Source organism: Corvus cornix, chromosome 6, assembly GCF_000738735.6.
Source record: "Corvus cornix cornix isolate S_Up_H32 chromosome 6, ASM73873v5, whole genome shotgun sequence".
Taxonomy (NCBI): Eukaryota; Metazoa; Chordata; class Aves; order Passeriformes; family Corvidae; genus Corvus; species Corvus cornix.
Window position 1 is genome coordinate 7,732,626 of NC_046336.1, and position 23,177 is coordinate 7,755,802.

Sequence of the window (23,177 nt, forward strand, 5' to 3'; positions counted from 1 at the left end):
CTGCTTATGACCAGGAAATGGGACATTGCACAATAATATGACACTATACTAGAAAGTGATGGGAATCCCCAGGACCTGATGGAGATAGCTCTTTACAAGTGATAAAAGTATCAGAAATGGAATTCTTAACTTGTTTTTTCTTACCTGATCAAGAATCCTGCCCATTCTTTCAAACAGGACTTTGAGGAAGTGTCCTTCAAAAAATGACGCTTCTAAATTGCACTTTTCCAAAGGTCTGGGAGATCCGGGCCACTCCCACCGCAAGCAAATGACACAATAATCCCGGAACTACAAAAAAGTCATGAGGAAAACAGACTTTAATCTCCATGGAACCCTTTTCATTTCCTCTGACAGTCCATACACCTTAAAACCATAATCCGTACCTAAATGATAAAGCTATGCTCAGAAAGATCAGTCATTCTAGAGTAAACACTATCAGTAAAAACAGTATCAGCAGGCACCTCATTTTCCTGGGGACATTCCTGCTACTAGGGTAGTTTGAGAAACAGTGAGTGGAGAACAGAGCTCCCAAAAAGCGGCTGGGGCCAAAACACAAAGCAAAGCCAACACTACACATCTGAATCAGGGTTCTTCTGAAGCAGGAATTGCATTCTTATACATCTTCTTGAGAGTACATTAACATACTTCCACTGCATTATGTGTAGCTGATCTTGCTATCCAAACCATTCTGCTTCCTAATTCCCAGGACAGGAAGGGCACGTGTATATGTAGAACATACAAACTAAAAGCGTTTCAGGGCTTCCTCTTCCCTCTCTTTGTTTCCTAACACCCCTGGCTTTCTCTACCTTGCCCTATATTTGCTGTGTCCTGCCTGATGTCTCACTTGCAAGGAATTACACCTTGAAAGGAGCACAAATTACAGCAGAGAAAATAAGGAACACAGGAAGAAACAAAAGCAAAAGAAAATAAACTAAGAAATTCTGCATTGATTGTAGCTTACTTGCTTGTGCAGGCTTCCAGGAATAGAAATAAGGAAGCAGAACAGCTATTTGGATGTAATAACAGCAACAGGCAGGGCTACTCTTAGGGGGGAAATATTTTAACAGTAGCCATATCATCGTCAGGAAGTGACAGAAACCAATTCTGCTCTCTAATAAGTCCCAGTACACTCTTTTTCCCAAGGCATAAAAGAAAGACAAAGATGATAAGTGGTTTCTAGCATCCAAGAATAGAACATAGGGGAATTTTACATCAACCTTTGTTTCCTTATTCTCTATTTTCTATTCCCTTTCTTTTCAGGTGAGACTACAGATGAAGCAGCAGCTGATAACGTAATTCCAAGGTTATGGAATTTTTGAATTACCTACTAAGTACAGCTCTCAGTTACTCTGCTCCTTTGCATAAATTTTGCTATTCTAGAAAATTCACAAGCTGCAACAGTGACTGTCCTCTGACCAAGGAAACTTTATGTTTATAAAAGCAAAACTTGCATTTATTTCTAAACAGTAAATCATAAAGCTTTCCCTGCCTACCCAACCTCCCAACTTCAAACCTGAATGCCTTAGGCTGTGCATTCCCTGTGATGAGCCTTTATTTGCAAAGTCCCAGATTGCATAACTCCTATGCAGCATTTTAATTTCTCTTTAGTTCTTTCAAACAGCTTGGCAGGCAATTCTCCAAGAGAATGCAGATAAATGCAGAAGCAAATTAAGAATCTATCTGCAGTTCAGGTTTTCTCTCACTGTATTTGTTATATGAATATTAATGCATTTAATGTCATCCATTATTCCCACCAGAGCAATACAAGGTGAATTCATCATTGAAAGATCTCCAAAGGTAAGTTTTCATTAAAAACGAAAATTGAATTTTCCCATCTTCCATTACCAAAAGATGCATTTAATAGGACTATTTACAGAACCATTTGTATATTCTCACCAGCATTTCAAATTCTCAAGGACAAAGGAAGAGTTCACTGACTTACTTGTCTGTGGGCATCTCTGAGGTAAGTATCATAACCTGTACCCTCCACATGGTATGATGACTTTGCTTCATCAGGTACAAGACAGAGAAAACTGAAGAGAGAAAAAGTACATTAATGACTATATTCCACAGAGCACCAGATCAATATTTTCCCATCATCTGTAACACTGTACACACAATGCTGAACTGTCTGGCCAATTAATCCACGGACTCACCATAACTTTATGTGAAGAACAGAGAACACAAAATCTATTTAAGCCTATCTATTCCAACTACGGTTTGCAATAAAAAGATGTATTGTTTTTGAGTTTTGTATCTGGCACTAGAGGTAAAGTCATCAGTGGAAGCATTTTCTGAGAATCAGCAGACAGAATATTCATAAATAGGGAATATTCATAAATAGGTCAAGTATTTGCAAAAGGTCAGACTCCATCTTACTAGAGCTAAAACAAAATATACTTAGGAATAAACGAGCCAAAAGAGAAGAAGAATTACAGTTAAACTACTTCACAGATAGTTTTATTTACTGGTTTGTTGTGGCAAAAAAATGAACATCTAAGACACAGAGGAGTATTTGCATATAAATGTCCCAGTTACAACTATAATTGCCTTTGCCAGGTGTGTAGTCAAATACTCTATGTCCTTATTACTTCACCAATGTCTGACCTAAAATGCATTAGGAAATTCTGAATAATACTAATAACTGTCTTTAAAAACATGTAAATTAAACCCACTGAAATTTCTAGACAGCAAAATAAAACCCAGTCTTTGGAACCTGATTCCAAATTTCAGCCTTCACCATACCCCAAGAACTGCTGGACACTCCTGTAGAATTTACATGCAGAAATATGCAGTAGATGACTTTTCATGTGGAGCTCATCTTATCTCAAAAAATACAAATTTGCAGAACACTGCAAATCAGAAGACATTTCTATTCCCTGATGGAGATTAAAAGAGGTGAATTTAGGAGAGTGTTCTTTGTGTCTTTGCTCCAAACCACGTCCACCATAAACTATAAATAGTGATACTGGGGGAAAGAGGGCAAGAAGTGATGATGCCACTCTGTCCTGGCTGTCCTTGGGCTGCTTACTTCCTTTGGCTAACACCTCTGATTATTTCTGGGCAAGCAGATAGGTCAGCACTGACACACCAGTGCTGCTCTGCTACCAAGTCTTAACAGAGCAAACAGCCCTTGTCCTAATATTAGTTCCTAAGAGAATTACCATCACTAAGTTGCTTAGAGCAGAGCTTGTCCTCTTTGTGATATCCAATTTGCAGTGAGTCCAACAGGCACTGAGGTATGTCACAGGTAACACAGATGCCACGATTTTCAGGGAACAGAAGGTTATCTCTAGCATGGCATTTATTTACTTTTATTTATGTGTTTAAAGAACTTTGAAGTTCTAAGGAAGTTTGAGGGTTTTTTTCCCCTGGAAGGCTTATGGCAAGACTCCCCAGACTTGTCCAGGAAGGTCAAGTCCTGTAACAGCATTTTAAGTACAGCAAATATTTCTGCGAAAAGCAACTTTTATAGCCAACAAGGCTTTCATCCTGAATTCTGAGTATTCAACCATTAGCTGCAAAGTTCTTCTGTTTTTCTCATTTATGTTGAATTAATGCAAGTTCTAATCTTTCAGAAGTAGCTTTCTGATAAAATGCCACATAATTTCCTTCTGTGGAGTAATTTTCCCAGCTGGCACAGAATAACATCCATTACAGAGTACACATTTAATTTGCACAGTGTGTGCAGACACCCACACATTCAGACATTTCCTTAAGTCTTTGTTTCAACTCACCTATTTACAATTTTATGAACTTCAGTCTTCCCATCGTTTTTTGGATGTTCTGGACTGACAGGTGGAGAAGCACTGAGCCACTCCTGAGCTGACAATGTGTTATCTGGAGACAGATCAGTAAATAATGGATCTTCCTCCAGATCTCTGTGAAATTACATTAGACAAAAACATAATCATTGACAGAATGTTATGGAAGGCAGGAAAATCTCTGGGTCACAAGGCAGGCTGTTTTCCTTCTCTGAACAACTAGGATGTTTTCCAGGACATTGCAATATCCACATTGTATTACCTAATTAATATGCAGAAATACCAACCTTTGCAAATACCCAACAATCTGAACAACAGACTAGACATTTTTGACTTGTACAAAATTACTGCATCAGGTCACTTAAAAACTTCTTAGCTACATTTTTCACATGAGAGCTATACTCCAGGACATATTTAAATTATTCTAGATGACTAAAACAGTTTGTGTGGCCAGTCCTTACCTGTCCTATTGAGTTACAAGAGTCAGACCTAGCATATTTAAAAGGATTTTATGTAGTGCTTCAGAAATATTCTTCCATCAAAAATGACTAGGAACATAAATGTAAGCAAGACACTGAAGTGACTGACTTCAAGAATATTCTCACTTCAAGAATATTATTCATTTTATTGCAATAAAGTATGCATAGATTTCAGCTAGGTAGATGTATAAATAAATTGAGACATGAAGACTTCTGAGTGTCTATTGTTCTGGAAAGAGCTTTGTGGTAATTTTAGATTTTCTGTTCCTGTTCTAAGAGTTTCCATAAGTTGCTGATGTAGGAATTTCTGCATCACTTTACGGATATGGATGAATACATAGAGCACTCAAGTGCTCTCCAGGCTCACTTTTCTTTCAATTACTGGTAAAAAACACCCCCATTTTGTTCTAAAAATAAGGATCCAACTTTGCTGTTGTGAAAACTTCCCTTAAAAATGAAACTTACACTGCTCCAGCAATCTGTCCATTCTCTACCACATCTTTATCTTCTTGACAGAGAGGCTTGTATTCCATGTAGTTTCTTTCTTCCAAATTTCTCAGAACCAAATTATAAAGAATGTGCTCATTGGGTTTTTGCAAAAGGTGCTCAAACATTCGTAAAGTCATTATGCTGATCTGCAATAGAAAGAGTAAAAGTTCAAGAAACTTATGCACTGCTGCCCTGTGCTTTTTGCCTTTCATCTGCTTTGTCCATCCTAGAATATTGCAAGCACTTATTGACATTATGGAAGGTAACAAAAATCATAAGAAAAATTAGGAAATTGTGATGCTACATGTGGTATAAACATGGATGAAGAGTTCATAAATATTTGAAAATCAATATGGGAATGTATTTTTTTTTCTGTAAAACAAAAACTGTTCTGAAAACTGTCAAAAATGCCAAGAACATACAGAGAACTCAAAATTTAGCTTACTGTTTTACAGTCAGATCCATGCTGGAAGATGGTTATCATTGTGCAAATGAGACACACAATAGGACTTAAAAGTTAGTAATAAACACCCAGAATAAAAGAAAGTAATACTGGGATATTGCGACTAGATCTATAGGCTAAGATTTTTACAGAGAGATGTCATGTAGGCTTTTAAAAGAACACTGACTTGAAGCAATACAAAGAATTTTTCAAGACTGCTTGAGAGTGCTTAGCTTTGCAAAGATAACTAATTTACAGAGAAAACTCATTCTGACAGGGTGAGCAGGTAAGCATACTGAAAAAACTGATATGACAAAGCAAAGATCTGTCTTTCAGGCAAGCTTGGTTTCTATTTGAAAAAGTAGAGGGTTGAGGTTGTTTAATGGAAAATGTGAAACAAGCAGCTTCTGAGGAGGGATTTTACTGAAGTAAATTATTTTAACTATGCTTACTGTATGTACAGAGCTTAAAGTTATAACATCATCTTTTAATTGGCATTGCATATATTCTCCAACCACACTTAGTTCATATAAACCCCAAATTTTTATCTGTATCTTATATGATAATAAGACAGAATTGACTCAACATGGAAAATAACAGCAACACAATATAAAGCACAAATTAAAACACAATTACAAAAACTCAGTTCATTCTATCTTACAGATGAGCAAGTCTAACTGGATATGCATAGTGAGCATGCAAATTCACCAAAGAATCTTTAGCAAAGTAAAAAGAAATACGCTTAGTGGAGAAAACAGCTTCATTTTCTAAAGGGAATTTGTAAAGCTGGGAGTCAGAATTCTCTTTCTTGGCAAAAAACATTATGTGACACAAATATGAAAAGTCCTCCCGACAGTGTCTTTGCAGACTCTCCACACTCCAGAACTGGCCAGCAGACATTCCTGTATCAGATCACTTCTCACCTCATCAGAAATGTGATCACAGTGCTCGATCAACCTGTGTCGCAATGGGTGCCTGTTGATGTCTGTCAGTGTTTCTGGCTCTCTGTGCTCTCCAAGAATAAAATACACCAGTTCCTGCAGCAGGACATCTGAAGTCACCTGACGAACAATGCGGTGCAATAGTGCAGTTGATGTGAGGATTCCGATCTCTGAACTGAACAAAACATTTTCATATCAGATACGGAGTGGATTTCTGCCCCCAAAAAAATCAGCTTGATTCAGATTCTGTTCTGCTGTGTCTTGTAGGATGCTACTCACGTTTGCATCAGCTGAGGTTCCATAACATCAATGAAGAATCGTTCCCGCACAGCTTTTGCCATAGCAACAGCAGTTGTCTGAAACAAAAGTACAAAATGGTGTGTCTCAAATTCAGAAGCTAAGAAATAACTGGAACTACTTATTTGCTGAATATATTTGTATCATCTGAACACATGTCAAACCTTTTGTGCTTCTTTGATGAGCTGATCACAGTAGTCAAACCAAGAAAGAAATGAAATCAATGCTCTTTTCCCTGGAAAAGCAGATGCATCTTCTTTGTGACTATAGGAATCCAAACTGGAGAACACAGAGAAGAAATATTTGTTTAGTCTACAAGTAATTGAAGAATCTTGGACTTCATTCTTATTGAACCTAACAGAATAATTAATGACCTACTTGTAATGAAGGGAACATTAAAAAAGCTTTTCTGCTGGTCTCTGTGGATCTGGCAGTGCCATCATTACACAGGTATTCAGTGCATGCTAAAGGATACACAGAATGTACAGCACAGGAACTCTGGTTAAGTGTTTTGGAGTCAGAAGGGAAAACCAATCACCAAGTCTGTCCTCCCAGGAAACACAGACCACAGGAACTGAATCAGTAACTCCTGTAGTCACAGAACCATAAAATGAAGGCAATTGTTCTTCTCTACTCTCTAAGCGACCTCAGGCAAGTCGACCAAAACCACACAGTGCATACCTGAACTAGACTGAATCTTTCAGAAAGAAACATCTATCTCAATTTAAGGGCTCTAAGGAATAACAAATACACCACTTTCTTTCTTTGGTAAAAAACTCCAATATTTATTTATCCCACAATTCAAAGCTGTGGGTTTTCCCCTTCTAATTTCAAACTCCAACCACCAGAAATTTTCCTAGGCATTTTGCAAATACCTACTTTTGTCTCGGTACTAACAGATCAGGAGCAATTCCTAATAATGAAAGCAGAGTGGGGAAGACAAATGTTTTAAGAATCTGAATTACAAGCAGTTAAGGTAACAGGCATGTATCTCTTTTGCTTCATGCTGATGACTTATGCAGTAACTCTTTCCTTCTTCTTTTTTGCTGCAAAAATTTTGCAACAACTGCCTGTTATCAAATGGACCCTTCCTGCCCCCCGCAGCAGTTTACAATGCCCACTGTGTACAGTGAAAAGTTTGTACTTCCTAAATCCGTGACATCTGCATGAGAATATAATCCATACCTGATACTACAGTGACACCACTACAAACTGCTGACGTAATTCAGTGGAAGAACTTGCCCCCTGAGGAATCTCTGCCAGGGACTGGCAGGCAAACCCGGCCCCATGTCAGAAATCACAGGTACACTGGACACCCGAAGTGAACCACTGTGCTGCAGCTGTATCTCAGCTCTGCCCTCGAGGCTTCAGCATGTGTGGAGGGGAATATTTTAAACACATTATCTACCTATCAAATTAGTTTCAGGGAAAGGTGTAAAGTCACTTTGGGTCTTAAATACAAAAATAAAATTCTTACCCCCAGTTAATTGCCTCCACTGTTTCAATGTCTAAGGGATCCAGTGACTGAGGCAAGGCTTTGTAGAGGGTGGCCAGCCTGTCTGTCAACAATTCACATAAACAAGTGCTTTGAGTCAGGCACCTGGCAGCTGCTGGTTCTGGCAAACTCACCAAAAGCATGAGGCCTTCACAGGCCTTCACTGCTATCCGGCCGTCCTGGCAGAAGGGCATGGAAGAATTAATCAGAGGGTGAATGAAGCTCAGTGGAAATCAAGAAGCAAACACCTCCCAAGTAAAACCTCTCCATTCCCCCACAGTGAGTGAATGCACTTATTTTTGTTGCCTTTTCAGTCATTAACTCTTGTGAATCTGGATGTTACAAAATAAAGAATCTCACCTGATTTTGTGTCAAATACTAAGAATGCCAGCTGCAACCTTCCAGCTGACAGAACTAAAGCTCTAGGTCAGCTTGAGACCAAGATACTAAATCCTGTAAACTAATCATGTAACAATAACAAGGTACAATGGTAGACTTGGTTTTCTGCTCTCAGCATTGCTGTAGCAATTACAGGCTTACCCAAACCTCCTCTAAATTTTCTGAAAGAATCTAAGTCTGAGTTTGAGGACGAAGCTGGGTAAAATATACAGCAGGCTTTTTAAAAAGAGAACACACCCCTAGAGATAGCCCAGTGCCATTACAAAGAGAGTGCATTTGGTTATGTCAGAACAACTGAAAGTAGTTTTAAAAATAGTCTTTTGTGATATATTTAGCCTTCTGATTATCCTATGTGTCTTTTCTGTGAAACATACAGCACCCTATACAAATGTCTTAAAAAACCCACTTAGATTACCATCAACAAGCTTAGTATTAATTTTCTAAAATAGCATTTTTACTTCAATCTGAATTTGCAAAGAAAATTGCCAATTTACAAAAAGTGCCTGCAAAACCCCTCATTTCACTTTTTATAGCTAAAATACAGTGCATTTATTCACTCCCTCTGCCCACTTCACCCAGCATCCAACTATTTCATTTTATCATACTAAGTGGAAAAAACCCCAAAATCCAAAAAACAACTCACAGGACTTTTAGTGAGGTTTAGTAGAGAATTCACTAAATTATAGTCTTGATTTGGACAAGCAGTGGAGGACTCAGGTGGTGATGTGACATTGAGTTCATCCAGACTGAAAGAGAGATCATCTGCTTGTTGTGGGAGCTCATCCTCCTTCTCCATGCGCTCCGCTCCGGCAGCACCGGGCATTTCCTCAGGCTGGCCAGGCTGCCCCGTGTCTGTTGGCAGGGACTCTTGGTCTTTTATCATGTCTTCTGTGATTACACTTGCTGATCCTTGGAAAGCCATTGCTTTTAACTTACTCTGCAAAGCATTTTTTTGAATTATACAGCTGAAATTTCTGTTCATCCTGAAGCAGGAGTTTACTAAAAGCATTTTTTTTAACATCAACATTTGAAATACTCAAGGCTGGATACAGTAACCATGTAAAACCTAAAGGGCTGTGGGAGTGTGGGTGCTTTATAAACCTAGGACACTTTTAAATCTGCTTAAATTTCTCTTAAGCCCTACACATTTTGCTTCAGGGCTGAATATACCATTTACAAAAGGAGAGCAGCTTTTTCTTTTACCACTGAAGGCACATATTCACTTGATTTGCCCACAATTTGATAGAAGTTTTTAATTTACCTTATGGGTGCACCATTAGAACTTAGCATTTATTATAAAACATTCCTTTCTGTGTCAAGGTCTTACATGCATCTAATGTCTGAAACACTATTTCCAGCTGGAATCACACAAGTAAATTAATTCTAAATTTCTTGAGATTTTACCTTCAACAGGAAGGGGAAAGAAACACCTTTTCTGACAGCAGAGTACTCTCAAATTGTGTTTTCTCAGGAAGAAAAAATTGAGTAGATTGAATGGAGAGAAGATAATAGAAGTTAGCACTGGGCACTGGATACTCTAAGAGGTTGCAGAGAACCTTCTCAGAAGCTCCAAGTAATCTCTACTTTGCCTGGAAAAAGGCAACCCATCTGTCTTCCCATAAATCTGTCTCCAGAACATAAAAAGACATTTAAATTTGTGCTCTGTGATACCACCAAGAAACTCACAGAAAGGCAAGAATTCAGTGTTCTTCTGGCACAAGCACAGGTGAAGAATACTTTATTGGAATCATAAATTAGAATGCAGCATAAGACACTTCTTTCAAGTGAGAACTGTAGCGAGATTATAAATCCAAACGGCTCCCTTCTCTATGATAACACCAAAATTATTACAAATATATCTCAAGCATTAATAATTTAAAAGACTAACCATTTGGGGTTAATGGGTTTTAGTACAGACAAACCAGCAGGGACTGAGTACATGAGAGTCAGGCAGCAAACTGGAGAGCTGCTGGGAACACTTGTTTGAGTGCCGTGCATTCATTGTGGGGAATTGGCACTGAGCATTGTGATACACTCACAGAACCAATTCCCCGGAGGTGCAAACCAGTGGTAAAAGCAGCACACTGCATGCTATAAAATAAGGATGATATCTGAATGCAGTAGAAAAATTACTGCTTTAATACATGTTTATTTTTTTTGACAGTGTAAAAAGTGCAAGGCTGGCAAAGCAACAAAAACATGTCTGTCTGAACCGACTCTGTCTGTCCCTAAAGCTTCTACAGTCCTCCAGTATTGTCCCACCTACTACATCAGTACACAGAAATATCTGAATCACAATGGTGATCCTTGCACATAAAGGCTGGAACAGCATTTCAGTCCTGGATTTTACACTGTTGCTGGCACCACTCGAGCAGCAGGCAGGGCTGTTAAAGGGAAAAGCTTTTTTTTTTCCAAAACTGGGCAATATTCTGTAAAACACTCTTATTACTTCATGTCTGGATTCTTCTACAATTTGAAAGGCCATTGTTTATTTAGCTAAGGCATTGATGAGAGAACTAACATATATAAATGTATGAATGCCCCTAGAAATGTGTCCACAGCTCATTATTCTTACGTTGGCAGGTGACACAAAGCAGTTTGTCCATTGAACAACACACAGGCAGAGTTTTTGTGTGTATTTAAGATTCCTATTGTCTAATCATGCAATTCTGCAGCTCAGCTGCTCACCTGCCTCCTGCAAAGGTGCAAAACAGGATCCTGAATGACCTAATAGAAAAGGTTACATAAAACACATATTCAATGCTTTCTAAATAAAGTACTCGTAGATTCAACATTAACAGAGAGCAGACAATATAAAATTCTGTATTTTCATGATATGTAACCCATCAGTTTCAAAATCTATGGTGGATGATGCCATATCTAAGTTCTGAGGGCTTTAAAAGGAATTCTACGAAAAAAATCAAGTGATATCACAGCTTATGAGAATCTCTACTTAATTTGTGGTGAGAAATAGGAAGTTGATAATTTGCAGTACTGAAAGTAGAAGTGAATAGTGAAACCACTGTTCATTTTATAAAATGAAGGTACAACTTTTTAGCTACTATATTAGAACTTTATTAAGGTCTCAAGAGGAGAAATTGAAGCACAGAGAATTAAGTGTCCCTTTGCATGAAACAATCAGTTGCAAGGAGTCTCTCACCTAAGATGGGATGAGATGAGGGAAGTTTAGCCTAAAATATGCCTGAGTTAGAGGTGGTAAGTCAAATATTACAGTGTATATTCTTTCTCTCTGCACAAGAACTAGGAAAATCAGTTTTAAAAAAAACATACATTAATGTCAAAATAAAATTAGTACAGGGATTTGAAAGATTTAAAAAAGTAGAATGAAGTTCTTCAAGTTCTTATTTCCACAACAGACGTAACTTGCCAAAGTAATACAGTTATGCCATGTAGCCTTACTGGTTAAGCAATATAGGTGAAAGATTTTACTAAAATATAATTTTATATCTATATATTTATTCGTTTATATATAAAATTTAAGATATAAAAGAGCATTCTATCAATATACTATTTGGTATGGAATCATAGAAAGGAAATTCTCGGTTTGTACACACTCAGTTTTTTATGTTCATAAAATCCTGTATAAACTGATCAGAAACAGCCAAAGAAGGAAGCAAAACTAACAGATACAAACACCCTTTGGAGAGATCCATCTGCATTTCATCTTCTAAGTGCTGGAGATTTGAGAGAGAAATGCCACACAGAATTCCGTAAATTTACCCTTTCATGCATTTGAAACAGTGATCAAGTCACAACAATAGCACCTCTAAGAGGCCAAACGTGAACAACCAGAATATTCAATTCTAATGAAGCACAATTCTGCACCCCACATACCCCATCTGAAAACAACCATCACAAGTTGTGAAGACAAATGCTTTGGGCTACAACATGTAGAATAATGCTGTGAAGGAAACAGGAGCTACAAGAAATGTTTGCCAGCTTGCCTGAACTCCACAGCCAGAATTTTGTGAAACTAGAAATCCTTTTGAAACTTGAAATAACCTGTTTCTCCATGTCTGTTTTTTAATATTGGAATCTTGCTATTTTGGGGAAGAACACTAGTAGTGTGGGACGAAACACTTGTGGTTCTTATGACTGGGGTTCTCAGGTTTGACTGAAAGGGCACTATTTGAGTACAAGAGTCCTAAACCATAGAACTCACACAAACAACACTAAAAGTAATACCAGTTTAGAATTCTACCATATTTTACATGTAATACATGCAGTATTTTACTTCTGAGTGCTTCTAATGTTTAAACATTACCTTTCAATCCTTACACCATTTCTGCTGCTTCTGCAACTACAGTGGATACAATGGCAATCAGGATAATTCTTAATTAAGGGAAAAATAAACTCAAGATGGATTCTTTACTACTGACATGCAAATGATAATCACATACCTAATGGAAAATAACATCTTTCTGCAGTTTAGCAGCCTTTACTGTCACAGATCTTGTTTGTGGAAAGCTTGTAAAATATTCCTGAAGGAGTATTTTTCAGCAAAGTATTACATACTCAATAGAGACTGTCACCATAGGAAACAGCAAAGTGGGAGCACAAGGCATTTCTAAATGGACTTATATAAACCAAATTTTTTTTATGCTTCTTCTAAATAGGAACAGAAAGTCAGTCTAGAAACTGTTTATCTTCCCACTCTGATTTCATAATGCCACATGTTATAGGAGGCAGTAAAGATACTCGACTTTCTTACAGATAGAAGATGGTGTGGTATTGTAGATTGTGAGCTGGCATTGCAGCTACAAACATATGTGCCACTACCAAATAAGGGCCCAATTCTGCAGAACACTCAGCAGCTTCCAAGGTTTCAGAGCCCCCTGCAATCTGTCTTTTAGTCTTTGTTGGGGTGACAAAAACAACACAAGAAGGCCAAGGTCTCCCTCACACAGTGTTCTACATTGTAATTCATATCCCTACTCTGCAGGCACTTCCACTGCAAAGCAAGAAGACCTTGGGCAGGTGTATTTGTGAGCCCTGAATGAAATTCTAGTGAAAATCAGATGTATAAAGTCTCTGGAAGAAAAAAATTTCCAAACAACAAGACTTCTAATATCACAGGATAAAAAATAATAGATGGAATGAAAACTAAGCTATGAAGCACAATGTGACATCTACAGTTCTCTACTAGATTTTGTATGTGACGCAGTAAATCCACCTGTGAAGTTTTGAATTGATTTACTCACCTCAAGGAAGAAGTTGACCAGGTATGGATCCTGTTTCAGCTTTGCACACACTATACAGAGAAACTGAATCTCTTCATTTTCTGTTGGTGTTGCCAGAACTTCACCACACAGCCTGATTAATTTCTGTCACATAAAGTGAACAATTAAGACAGAATGTTATTGCTTTTTCCAGGAATAATAGACTGAATTATTTTTCTATATACACACTACAATTATGTATGAGTATTGACTGGAACATTTGCTCTGGATCTAGACTGCTACAAACAAGTTTTCTTTATTTATGACTTGTACTGTAGTAGCAGTTCAAGGCTCTAATCATCAGCACATTAAAACTGATATGGTACCCAAGCAGTTTCTTTAATTCACTTGACAATGGAAGAATTAAAGAAATCATTAGCTACAGCAGAATAAAAGAAACTTGTCATGCAAAAACATAGTTTACTTAAAATCTGAACTGTACCTGCACTGGCCTATGCACATTTATGTGGGGAAGAAGAGGTTGCCGTATTCTTCCAAGAAGTTTTGTATAAAAAGCCAGAACTTGCTGTTTCATTCCTGGAGGACACTGAAACAAAAACAGATGAAAAGTTAAAAAAATATAATAAATGTGGAGAAAAACACAGATGTAAATTTGTCACTTAGAATGGCTAATTAAAGAGCAATAATTTAACCAAAAGTATTTTTAAAAACATCATCATCTGTTAACATATTACTTTTATCAATACTAACAGAGATCAATAAAAAATGTTGCATCTCATTACTGTTTTCTCTTTCAAATTATTCATACTTTCAGTTAACTGCTCTAGGGTAAACTTCTACCAATCTTTCCAGAAAATATTCCATATCATTACAGTGATATGGGGAAATTAACTCGGAATTAATTATAGGTCAGATTTCTTTTAAGGTATTGTGTGACAAAATCCAGCAATTCAGTGAGTCAGTACATACAAATACAGAATGATAAACTGTAAAAATCTTAATACCTACAGAAGGTTTCTTGAAGTCATGAGCAATTAACCTTAGCCAGCTAAAGCACTTATAAATGCACAGACGGTCCAGGACAAGAGAAAGCTGTTGCTTTCCCTGAGCAGAATATAAATCCCAAATATCTGTGCAACATGCAGACCCTTGTTCTACCATCCCTCGTGCACCACGTCACATGAAAGTACCTTCCTATCTCCAGGAGATCTGATGGCTTGTGGGCCTTTATGTACCTTTGTTTTTAGTTAAATTCCCCCAAAGTAGCATGTTCTACCACGTTAATAAAATGCTGTTCATTTCAACTCACATAATTTCCCTCATCTGGTTCATTGCACAGCTGAATGGAGCTGAGGTGGCAACAGCCTAACCTGGCTCTCCTTTCTAAGTAATTATCTCTAGATTTTTAATCTCTAATCATTGCTGAGTTGTCAAGCAATCCTTTGAACAGAATGGCAAAATATGTACCATCAGGGCACATCCACAGTAATGTAGTAATTCCAACTGACTGCTGTGAAAAGGAACTACTCATTTTGCACCAGATCTTTGCAACATCTTGCAAGCACTGAACTGTGTGTTTACTTCAGATGTATCAACTCACAAGTGGCAAAGTGTAAAGACAGGCTGTACAAGAATTGCCTGTACAGACGTATTTGTATGAGTACAGAATGACTTCTCTCAACTCTTATGAACACACTCCTAATTACCCGCCTCACATATGTCACCACTTCATCTTGGTTTCTTGACAACATTTAGAGATTACTGAACGAGCTGTATTTCTGAGCAAGTATCTTTAATACAGCAGTGTTGTGGTTTTAAGCCCAGCTGGGGCTGGTATTTCAGCCTGACTGTAGGACAGCTGTTACAGCAACAGGTACTGCAGATCTTTGGTTCTTCCAGAGCAAGGAACGTCTCAGGCTCAGAGAGCCACTGCCCTGCATTGCCTATTTATGTGAAATCAATTAAAAACTTGTGACAATGTGTAGAAGACTGACTGAGAAGGAAACCCTGGAGAGCTCAATTTATCCTTGGAGCAGGATACACCATGCCTCCCTAACTGCATCTGCAGTGTGATACAAAACATTCTAGCACAAGGGCTGCCAAGCTCCTTCACCCCATGATCCACACATTTTAGCTCAGAAGTCTGCCAAGAAAGACAGCAACAAGGATGGACCAAGACATGAAGGTAACTTCATGTGTGCAACAATGCAGACGTGAAGAACCAGACAACACTGCCAAGGTATGAAAGCTGTCTGGGGATCAATTCAAATGAATGCTTTCTGATATGAAAGTCTTTCTGAGCAATAGCTCATCACACTCAGAAAAATTAACTGAAAATTTGTATTTAACATAGCACTTTCCATCCAAGAATCCCTCAACATTTAACAAAGGACAGAGAGAGATAATACCGTCTTTAGAAGCCAGAAAAACACTAGACTGAAGAAAAATGTTTTTCCTACTTCTAGTTTCACCACTGGTATCATCAGAGTGGTGAGTAACAAATCTCAGGGCTGTGTCTCAGTCAGCATCTCAGGGGTTGTCTGAGCCTGATCACACCTGTAAAAGGCTGTTATTTGTAATATGTTGGTAACATAAGCAAGCAGCTCTTTGCTAGAGTTCAGTGTCCCACACTACCACCTACTGTAGAACTTCAGTCTCTATTGCAACTAGGAGCTCTTACAAGAGATAATCTGCTCTGCTCAGAAATACATACATCAGCTTTTCCTAGTGTGTAGAGGGTCTCCAAAATCTTGTGATGTAGCAAATATTCCATACACGGTCCTGTTTCACCTGACTCCCTCTCATTTTCTTCTTGAACTAGAATATCCAACATCTGTTCCAGGTGAGAAGGAATGTTGGTATCAGTCACAGGAGCTTTGTCATCTAAATAAAAGAAATAGGCAGTTAAGAATGATTTCAAGATTGTCCTCATTTTTAAGTTCAGTTCCAAGTTTAAGACTTATAAACATGACATCCATTTAAAGAACCTTACATACAGTGCAAGTTTTTAACATGTCTTAAATAAAACTTTCAGAACCATATCTGAACAGGTACACTGGAATATGCATTGGGTAGATACCTGACCTTGCAATGGGGAAAAGGTGAAGTGCCAAAATTCAAAATATGCATTAATTACACAGTCAAAAAAGGAACACTTCTACTGCCAGAGAGAAAGCTAAGGGAGAGAAAGGTACAACTCTCAATCTTCTGATTAGTACCCACTATGTCTTGATATTGCAGCACATCAGTTCCTTTATACATTGGATAATTAAAGAAATGGCTTTTCTGATGATAACAACAAAGGAAATTCAAACTCTGTGCTGTTTATTCTCCAAAAGCTTTTAAATTCTTATTTTGTACTTTCTGCATTGAAATACAACTCTGTCAAACTTTATGAAGGAAAGGATAAGACACTGATTCTTTTATATTAAAGTCAGAAACTGCAATGGATTTATGCCACTGGCACTGAGAGATAGCATTCACATGTTGTAGAACATACCCACACATGAAGATTTTCCTCTTTTATTTTTTTCAGCTAAATTCTACTTGAACAACTATCCTGGGGAAATGGTTACTACTGTTTATGCAATAATCTAAAAATAACTTGTCACTTGCATGCAACTGGCAACAAGATCACACAGGGAAACTGCCATGTCAGAGTGATTTTGGTCTCTGCCACAACCTCCAGTTAGCCTGGAGTGTTTTGCTTGAATTTCCTACACATAATTCTGCTCCTACTGCAGCGGACAGAAATAGATCCACTGAGTGGAAACTTGTTTTTCAAAAGACTTCTGAAACTCTGGGAGAGAGGTCAGCTTTTATTCTGCATCACGTCACTGCAGGTGTCAGTTTCCCCTGCCACCCTGTCATTTCCACCTTTGGAAACATCACATAGTGTTCCAAAAGATGGGTATTTAGAAACAAGGGTCATATTGCAGTTTGTACGAGTAAATATTGATATGAACAAGATCATTAGACACAAACACAGATTCAACAGCTCTTCCAGCAGAAGTGCATAACTAATATGCTTGAGGAAAGCATGGCAACATTCACTTTTAAAACATAATTGTTTCGTAACTAGGTCCAAAATTAAAAATTTACATGCTGCATAATTGTTTCAAAAAAAAACCCCCAGAAACAGGGAACAGTTTAAGAAAAAGCAACTACAGCCATATTTCGCCATAACATCCGTTTTTTAGAAGAGAAGAATAACATCTGAGTAAGGTTTAACAAAACTTGTTGTCTATGCTATCAAAACACTTTGCATTGAGACAAGACACTAAAGCAAAAATAACCAATACTGAGCACACAGAATCCATCTATGTCTGGTAAAATCTATGACCACAAAATTACTTTTGTTAAAATCTTGCAAAGAGAAAGAAAATCCCTGATGCAAAGCAATAAAAATGTTAACAGCAGGGACTGCATTTCTGCAGCTGTCTGTTTAGATTAAACAGAGTATGTGAAGGCAGAAACTGGGTCAGATGTAAAAAGGTGCAGCTCTCTACACGGTACTCAGGAAACAAGACTTCAACCATTTTTCATGCCTACTTTTAAGGGGTGCAAGTACATGGTATTTTTAATTACTAGTTATTATTGTTAGTATTTTGATTAAAGACGACTCATTTTAGTACTTCTTAATCTTCACTTTTAAAAACACTAAAATTGCGAATTCTAGTTTTCACAATAAAAAGGCAAACCCAGAGGGCTTTCTTCTTTTACCTGAGGTCTCTATGTAGTAATGGGTGATTGCTTTCCAGTGGTAAACAAAATCTTCTTGTAATGGAAGGGAAGGTGCGAGCTATGGAGAAAAAAAACCACAACAACAAAAACCGGTCAGAAATTAAATGAACATACTTGCTCACAGATTAAATCGAATTTTATCTTATACTTGGAAGTAAAGTGCTGCAGATAGTGCTACAGTTGTTACTCTCTGCTCTTTTTCCTTTAACAAGGACTATGATGTTCATTATTCATGGCTGAGCCCTATGCCACACCGCCTGCCTTGTAAACATCAGTAATAATCTCTGTGATGTCTCTATCACCAGACAAATCTATTTGAAGCAACAAAAGCAATTGCTTCTACAGCAAAGCAACACTAGAAATGTATGTTTGTATTGTTTAGACCACAGTTTTGTCCTGTAGGAAAAAAATCATGTTATTTTACATCTGCTCTTGATGCCTTCTTCCTTTTCTATATGCGCTGCTCTCTCAGTCTGCTCCCCTGGTCCCTTAAAAATACCAATTAGTTGCTTCATCCAGTTTTTGCCATGCCTTTTTTCCTGTTAGCCACAACTTCTTTTAAAAGATCTTTGTTCAGTTTTTAGGCCGGGTTTGTTTTTGCTTTTTTTTTTTTTCCCCCACATTTTTGTTTTGGTTTTTTTTAGGCCCATAACCAGAGCTTGGCGGGTTGTTCTTTTTTTTAAACAAATATGTTCCTTATTTCATTTCTGCAAGAAAAGGAAGTTTCTTCTTTCCTGAAGGAGTTTGGGATGGCTGGCTGGGTGTGAGCAGCATCCAGGAATAACATCCTGCAAGAAGGAAATACAGCCCCTCACCCAGTCTCTATCAGTACTGCTCCTTCCCCGCTGAGACACAGGTGGCCTGTGGCCCACTACACCACAGGCAGCCTGTGAAAAAGGACTACAATCATTTCACCACTCTGCTCTCCAAAGTGAGAGCTGAGACAAGCACTGAATTTGTGCCCACCGATGTTTTGAGCTGGTAAAATCAGGAATCCTATAGGGAAAACCCCAATCATTCAATAGGTCACAGGAGGATCTGCTGTTATTAAGGCCTAATCCTACTTGCATGAGGCTTTTTTTTTTTCTTGGACCATCAAGTCCTCAAGTCACTCTTTTACAGGCCATCCTGAAATAGAGGATTATCACTTCACATGATGGCAGCAATGAGCCCTGTGGGAAAACAGAAAGAATCCCAAGTATGAACTGGTGGGTCTGTTTTGGAAGGGTAAGGAGTTGAACCATCCTGACAAGCTACAGAGTCCAGTCCTTCACAGAATCTCAGAGGGGCTGAAGTTGGAAGGGGCCTCTGGAGATCATCCAGTTTAGCCCCACTGCTCCAGCTCACTCACCTAGAGCTGGCTGCTCAGGAGCATGTCCAGATGGCTTTTGAATATATCAAAGGATGGAGACTCCACAACCTCTCCAGGAATCTGTGCCAGGGTTCAGTTAACCTCACAGAGAAAGGTTAACTGAAGGAAGTTTTCTCCCCAAGAGCTACATATACCACATTTGAGACTAATAACTCTGAACTCCTCTAGTGTCTCCCCATAGGGTCTCAAATGTGCTGAGCTGCCTCAGGTCTTGGGCAAACATAAGCACAGGGCTCACATATAGTCCAGTACAGTACAGGCTCATATAACCTTTACTGGGTGCTGTTGGTTTCTTTGAAAAAGCCCTGGATGTTTCCCGCATCAGTCTTTTCTTTGCCTTGAATTTCATGACACTTAAATTTATCTTGGTAAAGTTGTAAAGCCCAGTATATGACCAGTATGCCATGCCAAGGTAAGTGCAATGCTAATTGTTAATGGCCCTTTGCACACAGGACTTTGAAATGCAAGATTCTGGAAAAGTAGTGGTGCTTGGCAACTATCTCTGCCTGCATCCTGGGCGGAAATGTGCCCTTGGAAATGGCAACTAGGAAATCAAACTGAGCGCTTATCCTCTCCCTGACAGGCTGTGCACTCACTGAGTCTTCCACGGCTGGGCACTCAGAGCAGCACATTAGCACGGCAGCTACCACAGAGTAGTATCTGAATGCCCCACACTGCACAAAACTAGTTTATTTTGCTGTGACATTTACTAGGTTATTGAAATTCAGAAGAATAACCAAACAAACTGAAGACTGAGTGTATGATACTGTATCGTGCTCTGTATGTCACATTTGCTGCTCTAGATGCGTATTTCAACCAATGTAATGATCATTTTCTGTAAAAAAAAGCTGTATCCAAACCTCAACACCAGCTGATGAATAACCCAGAGACAACTTTTGAGAAATACAGGCCTTTCAGACCACTCTATTTCCAAAGTAACACATGATGGATAACATTAAAGATTTATCCTTGGCTGATGTGATTTTCCTCTCCACTTCTTCTCGTCTCATCTGCCTCAAGATGAATTTAGTGCCTCTGAGCAGTGCCAGGAAAAGGATTTCACTTCTCAGCACTGTCAATAATTTATCCACCATGGGAGAGAACTGTGGATATAGACATTCTCCCTCCCAACAAATGCCTCTAGGGACTCTCCTCAGAGGTGAAAAAATAATTCAGGGACAGGTCCTGCCCTTTCAAATTAAAATACCCAGTGATTTCAGAGTCTTCTCTGATCAGGACTGCAAGCCAGACATAGCAAACAGAGATACCATTAGCATGTGTGTGCCCCTGTGCAGTGCAGCCTATTGGGAACATACCATCAGCATTGCCACCAGCTGGACATGTAACCCCAGCAACATTATTCTGAGATAGGTGTTTTACTGGTCAAAAACGCACAAGAAAACAAGCAAGCAAACAAACAAAAATAAAATAAAAAAAACCCCAAGCAATCCTCCTAACTTAAGTATTCAGACAGGAAATCAAGGCAAAGACCAAGACCAAGATACAAAGCCAAGCACTGGAAAGCATTAGGAAACTGTAATACTTGGTTGACATGCTTTAACCCTACTAGGACAGGTAGTACTAATATGAGGTTGTAGTTTCTATTTTAGGATGGATTACTAGCTATCAGCTGAGATGGAACACGTTACAGTTGCCAGCCAGAAAACCACTCTATTGTGTATGGAGATTCTGAAGCAAACCAGAATTCCTTGTGGAGGCCATTAATTCCTGCTACTTGTCTAATTTGAAGGAGTTACCTTAAAAATGCAGTTATTTATCACCACTACATCAGCTGGTTAGAGCATGGTGCTAATAACACCAAGGTTGTAAGTTTGATCCCTGTATGAGCCATTCACTTAAGAGCTGGACTCAATGATCCCTATGGGTCCCTTCCAACTCAGAATATTCTGTGACTCTCTAATTAATCTTGATGTAATTACACATGTGCTTAGTGATTCCTAATCTCAAAGTGAAGTTCTCCTCCTCTGGGGAAAAAAACCCCCATGATCTTCAAGCCTGCAGTAGGTCTTGGTACATGAAATAGCTAAAATTCACCGAACACCACTGAACTGCAGCCCATTGGAGCAGCCATGGATTAGCTCTTCCATCTGGTGCCCAGCTCCAGCAGTTGGGCTTCCTGGGAGTGAGCTGAACTTACCACATGCTGCCTTATCATTCTGGTAACAATACATAACCAATGATCAAAGCCCACTCCTTGAAAAGTGCTGTTCTCAGGAGAACCACAGATCTTTGACCAGAACTACAGTCTGCTCATGACAAAACCTGTCCAAAATACAATTCCACGTCGTTCTCCAAAGCATACAGAATTCGTGTTTAGGCAGGAAAAAAAACAACATAAAGAGCAGAGAAACTTATATCCATGCAGTATTTAACAGCAATTCTTTTGTGCATGTAAAAATCATTGCCAAATTTTTCATGTATGATTTTCAGAAGTGCAATTCAGTACTGGAAAGGATGGAAACATCAGAAGCTGGTGATATGCCTCAGTATCTTTCGGACAAGTTCATAAAGTAAAGAGAACATTGTATAAAAAAATAACAGGTACTGTCTGCTCAGATGCCAGAGTAAAAAAAGAGAGCAGAAACTGGGTCAAAGAGAAAGGAAGGGGAAGTGCATGCACACTGCCCTGACTGACACAGTCACTTGATGTTTTTCTTCAGTCTTACTACTGAACCAGTGTGAATGGTCTGAGAGAAAATGTGAAAAAGGATTAATGCTTGAAGGTTTACTCAATCCTCAGTTGATGAATGCACAGTTTATAATGGCCACTGCTCTCCCATATAAAATTAAGACTGGACATGCTTGCAAGCCATGCATTAAATTTTGTCGTCTAATTTGTTAATACCAGCACAACATTAAAACAACAAGTAATGTAAGGTCATTACATCAAATAAAGTGGGTTCAAGAAGAATAAATTATGTTCTGGTCAGTTATGTAGTTCATCATTTTGGTGCACTGCCTGTACCAAATGACTTGGTCTCTTTCAAAGCTGAATTTTGCTTCAAAATATGAACAAAAGCTACTTGAAAGTACAGTGATGTACCAGTGTAAGAGATACTGTGGAATAACAGGCTGGTAGAGAGGGGGTCTCAAGAATGTGCAGCAGACATCAAAATCTTCATTCATTCAATTGAGTGATACAAATATTCCTGTTTGACAGCAAATTGCAAAATTCAAACCAACCAAAATTATATTTTTCCTGCACGGTACACAGCTCAAAAACATCCCTTTCACCTATTAAGGTGAAACATCCAAAAGCCCATATGAAACACAAACGAAAGTCCTTTGAACACTGAGCAGCCACTTCACAGACAAGCTATTTTGTCTAGGGAAACATGAGTGAAGAGCACAAGATAAGAGAAAAGTAAGTCTACATTGCTCCTTTGTTATTGTACACTACACTTTGTTGTTGCTGACAATGTAGTGCTCATGGGTAGCCCTTTGGGATGAAAGTATATCAGAAATGCATAGCAAAGAGAAAACATCTTGAGGACAAGCCATATATAAACTGTCACAGATCTAATAATATGAACC

At 38.4% G+C, this 23,177-nt stretch overlaps 1 protein-coding gene across 3 annotated transcripts in view; it reads right to left on the minus strand.

Annotated features, from left to right (window-relative positions):
* FHIP2A (FHF complex subunit HOOK interacting protein 2A) overlaps positions 1-23,177 on the minus strand; it is a 38,272-nt gene that overhangs the window by 11,770 nt on the left and 3,325 nt on the right. For 2 of the 3 annotated variants that reach the window (XM_039553586.1, XM_010408594.4), the window contains exons 2-15: positions 18,230-18,308; positions 16,221-16,390; positions 13,989-14,093; positions 13,529-13,651; positions 10,995-11,033; positions 8,950-9,243; positions 7,890-8,086; positions 6,577-6,691; positions 6,395-6,471; positions 6,098-6,290; positions 4,709-4,878; positions 3,738-3,881; positions 1,943-2,033; positions 145-288 (exon numbers count right to left, since the gene is read on the minus strand). In XM_039553586.1, coding sequence (XP_039409520.1) covers positions 145-288; positions 1,943-2,033; positions 3,738-3,881; positions 4,709-4,878; positions 6,098-6,290; positions 6,395-6,471; positions 6,577-6,691; positions 7,890-8,086; positions 8,950-9,243; positions 10,995-11,033; positions 13,529-13,651; positions 13,989-14,093; positions 16,221-16,390; positions 18,230-18,308 — 1,941 coding nt within the window. The remainder of the gene's footprint in view (positions 1-144; positions 289-1,942; positions 2,034-3,737; positions 3,882-4,708; positions 4,879-6,097; positions 6,291-6,394; positions 6,472-6,576; positions 6,692-7,889; positions 8,087-8,949; positions 9,244-10,994; positions 11,034-13,528; positions 13,652-13,988; positions 14,094-16,220; positions 16,391-18,229; positions 18,309-23,177) is intronic. The other variant, XM_039553587.1, reaches the window with a different exon arrangement.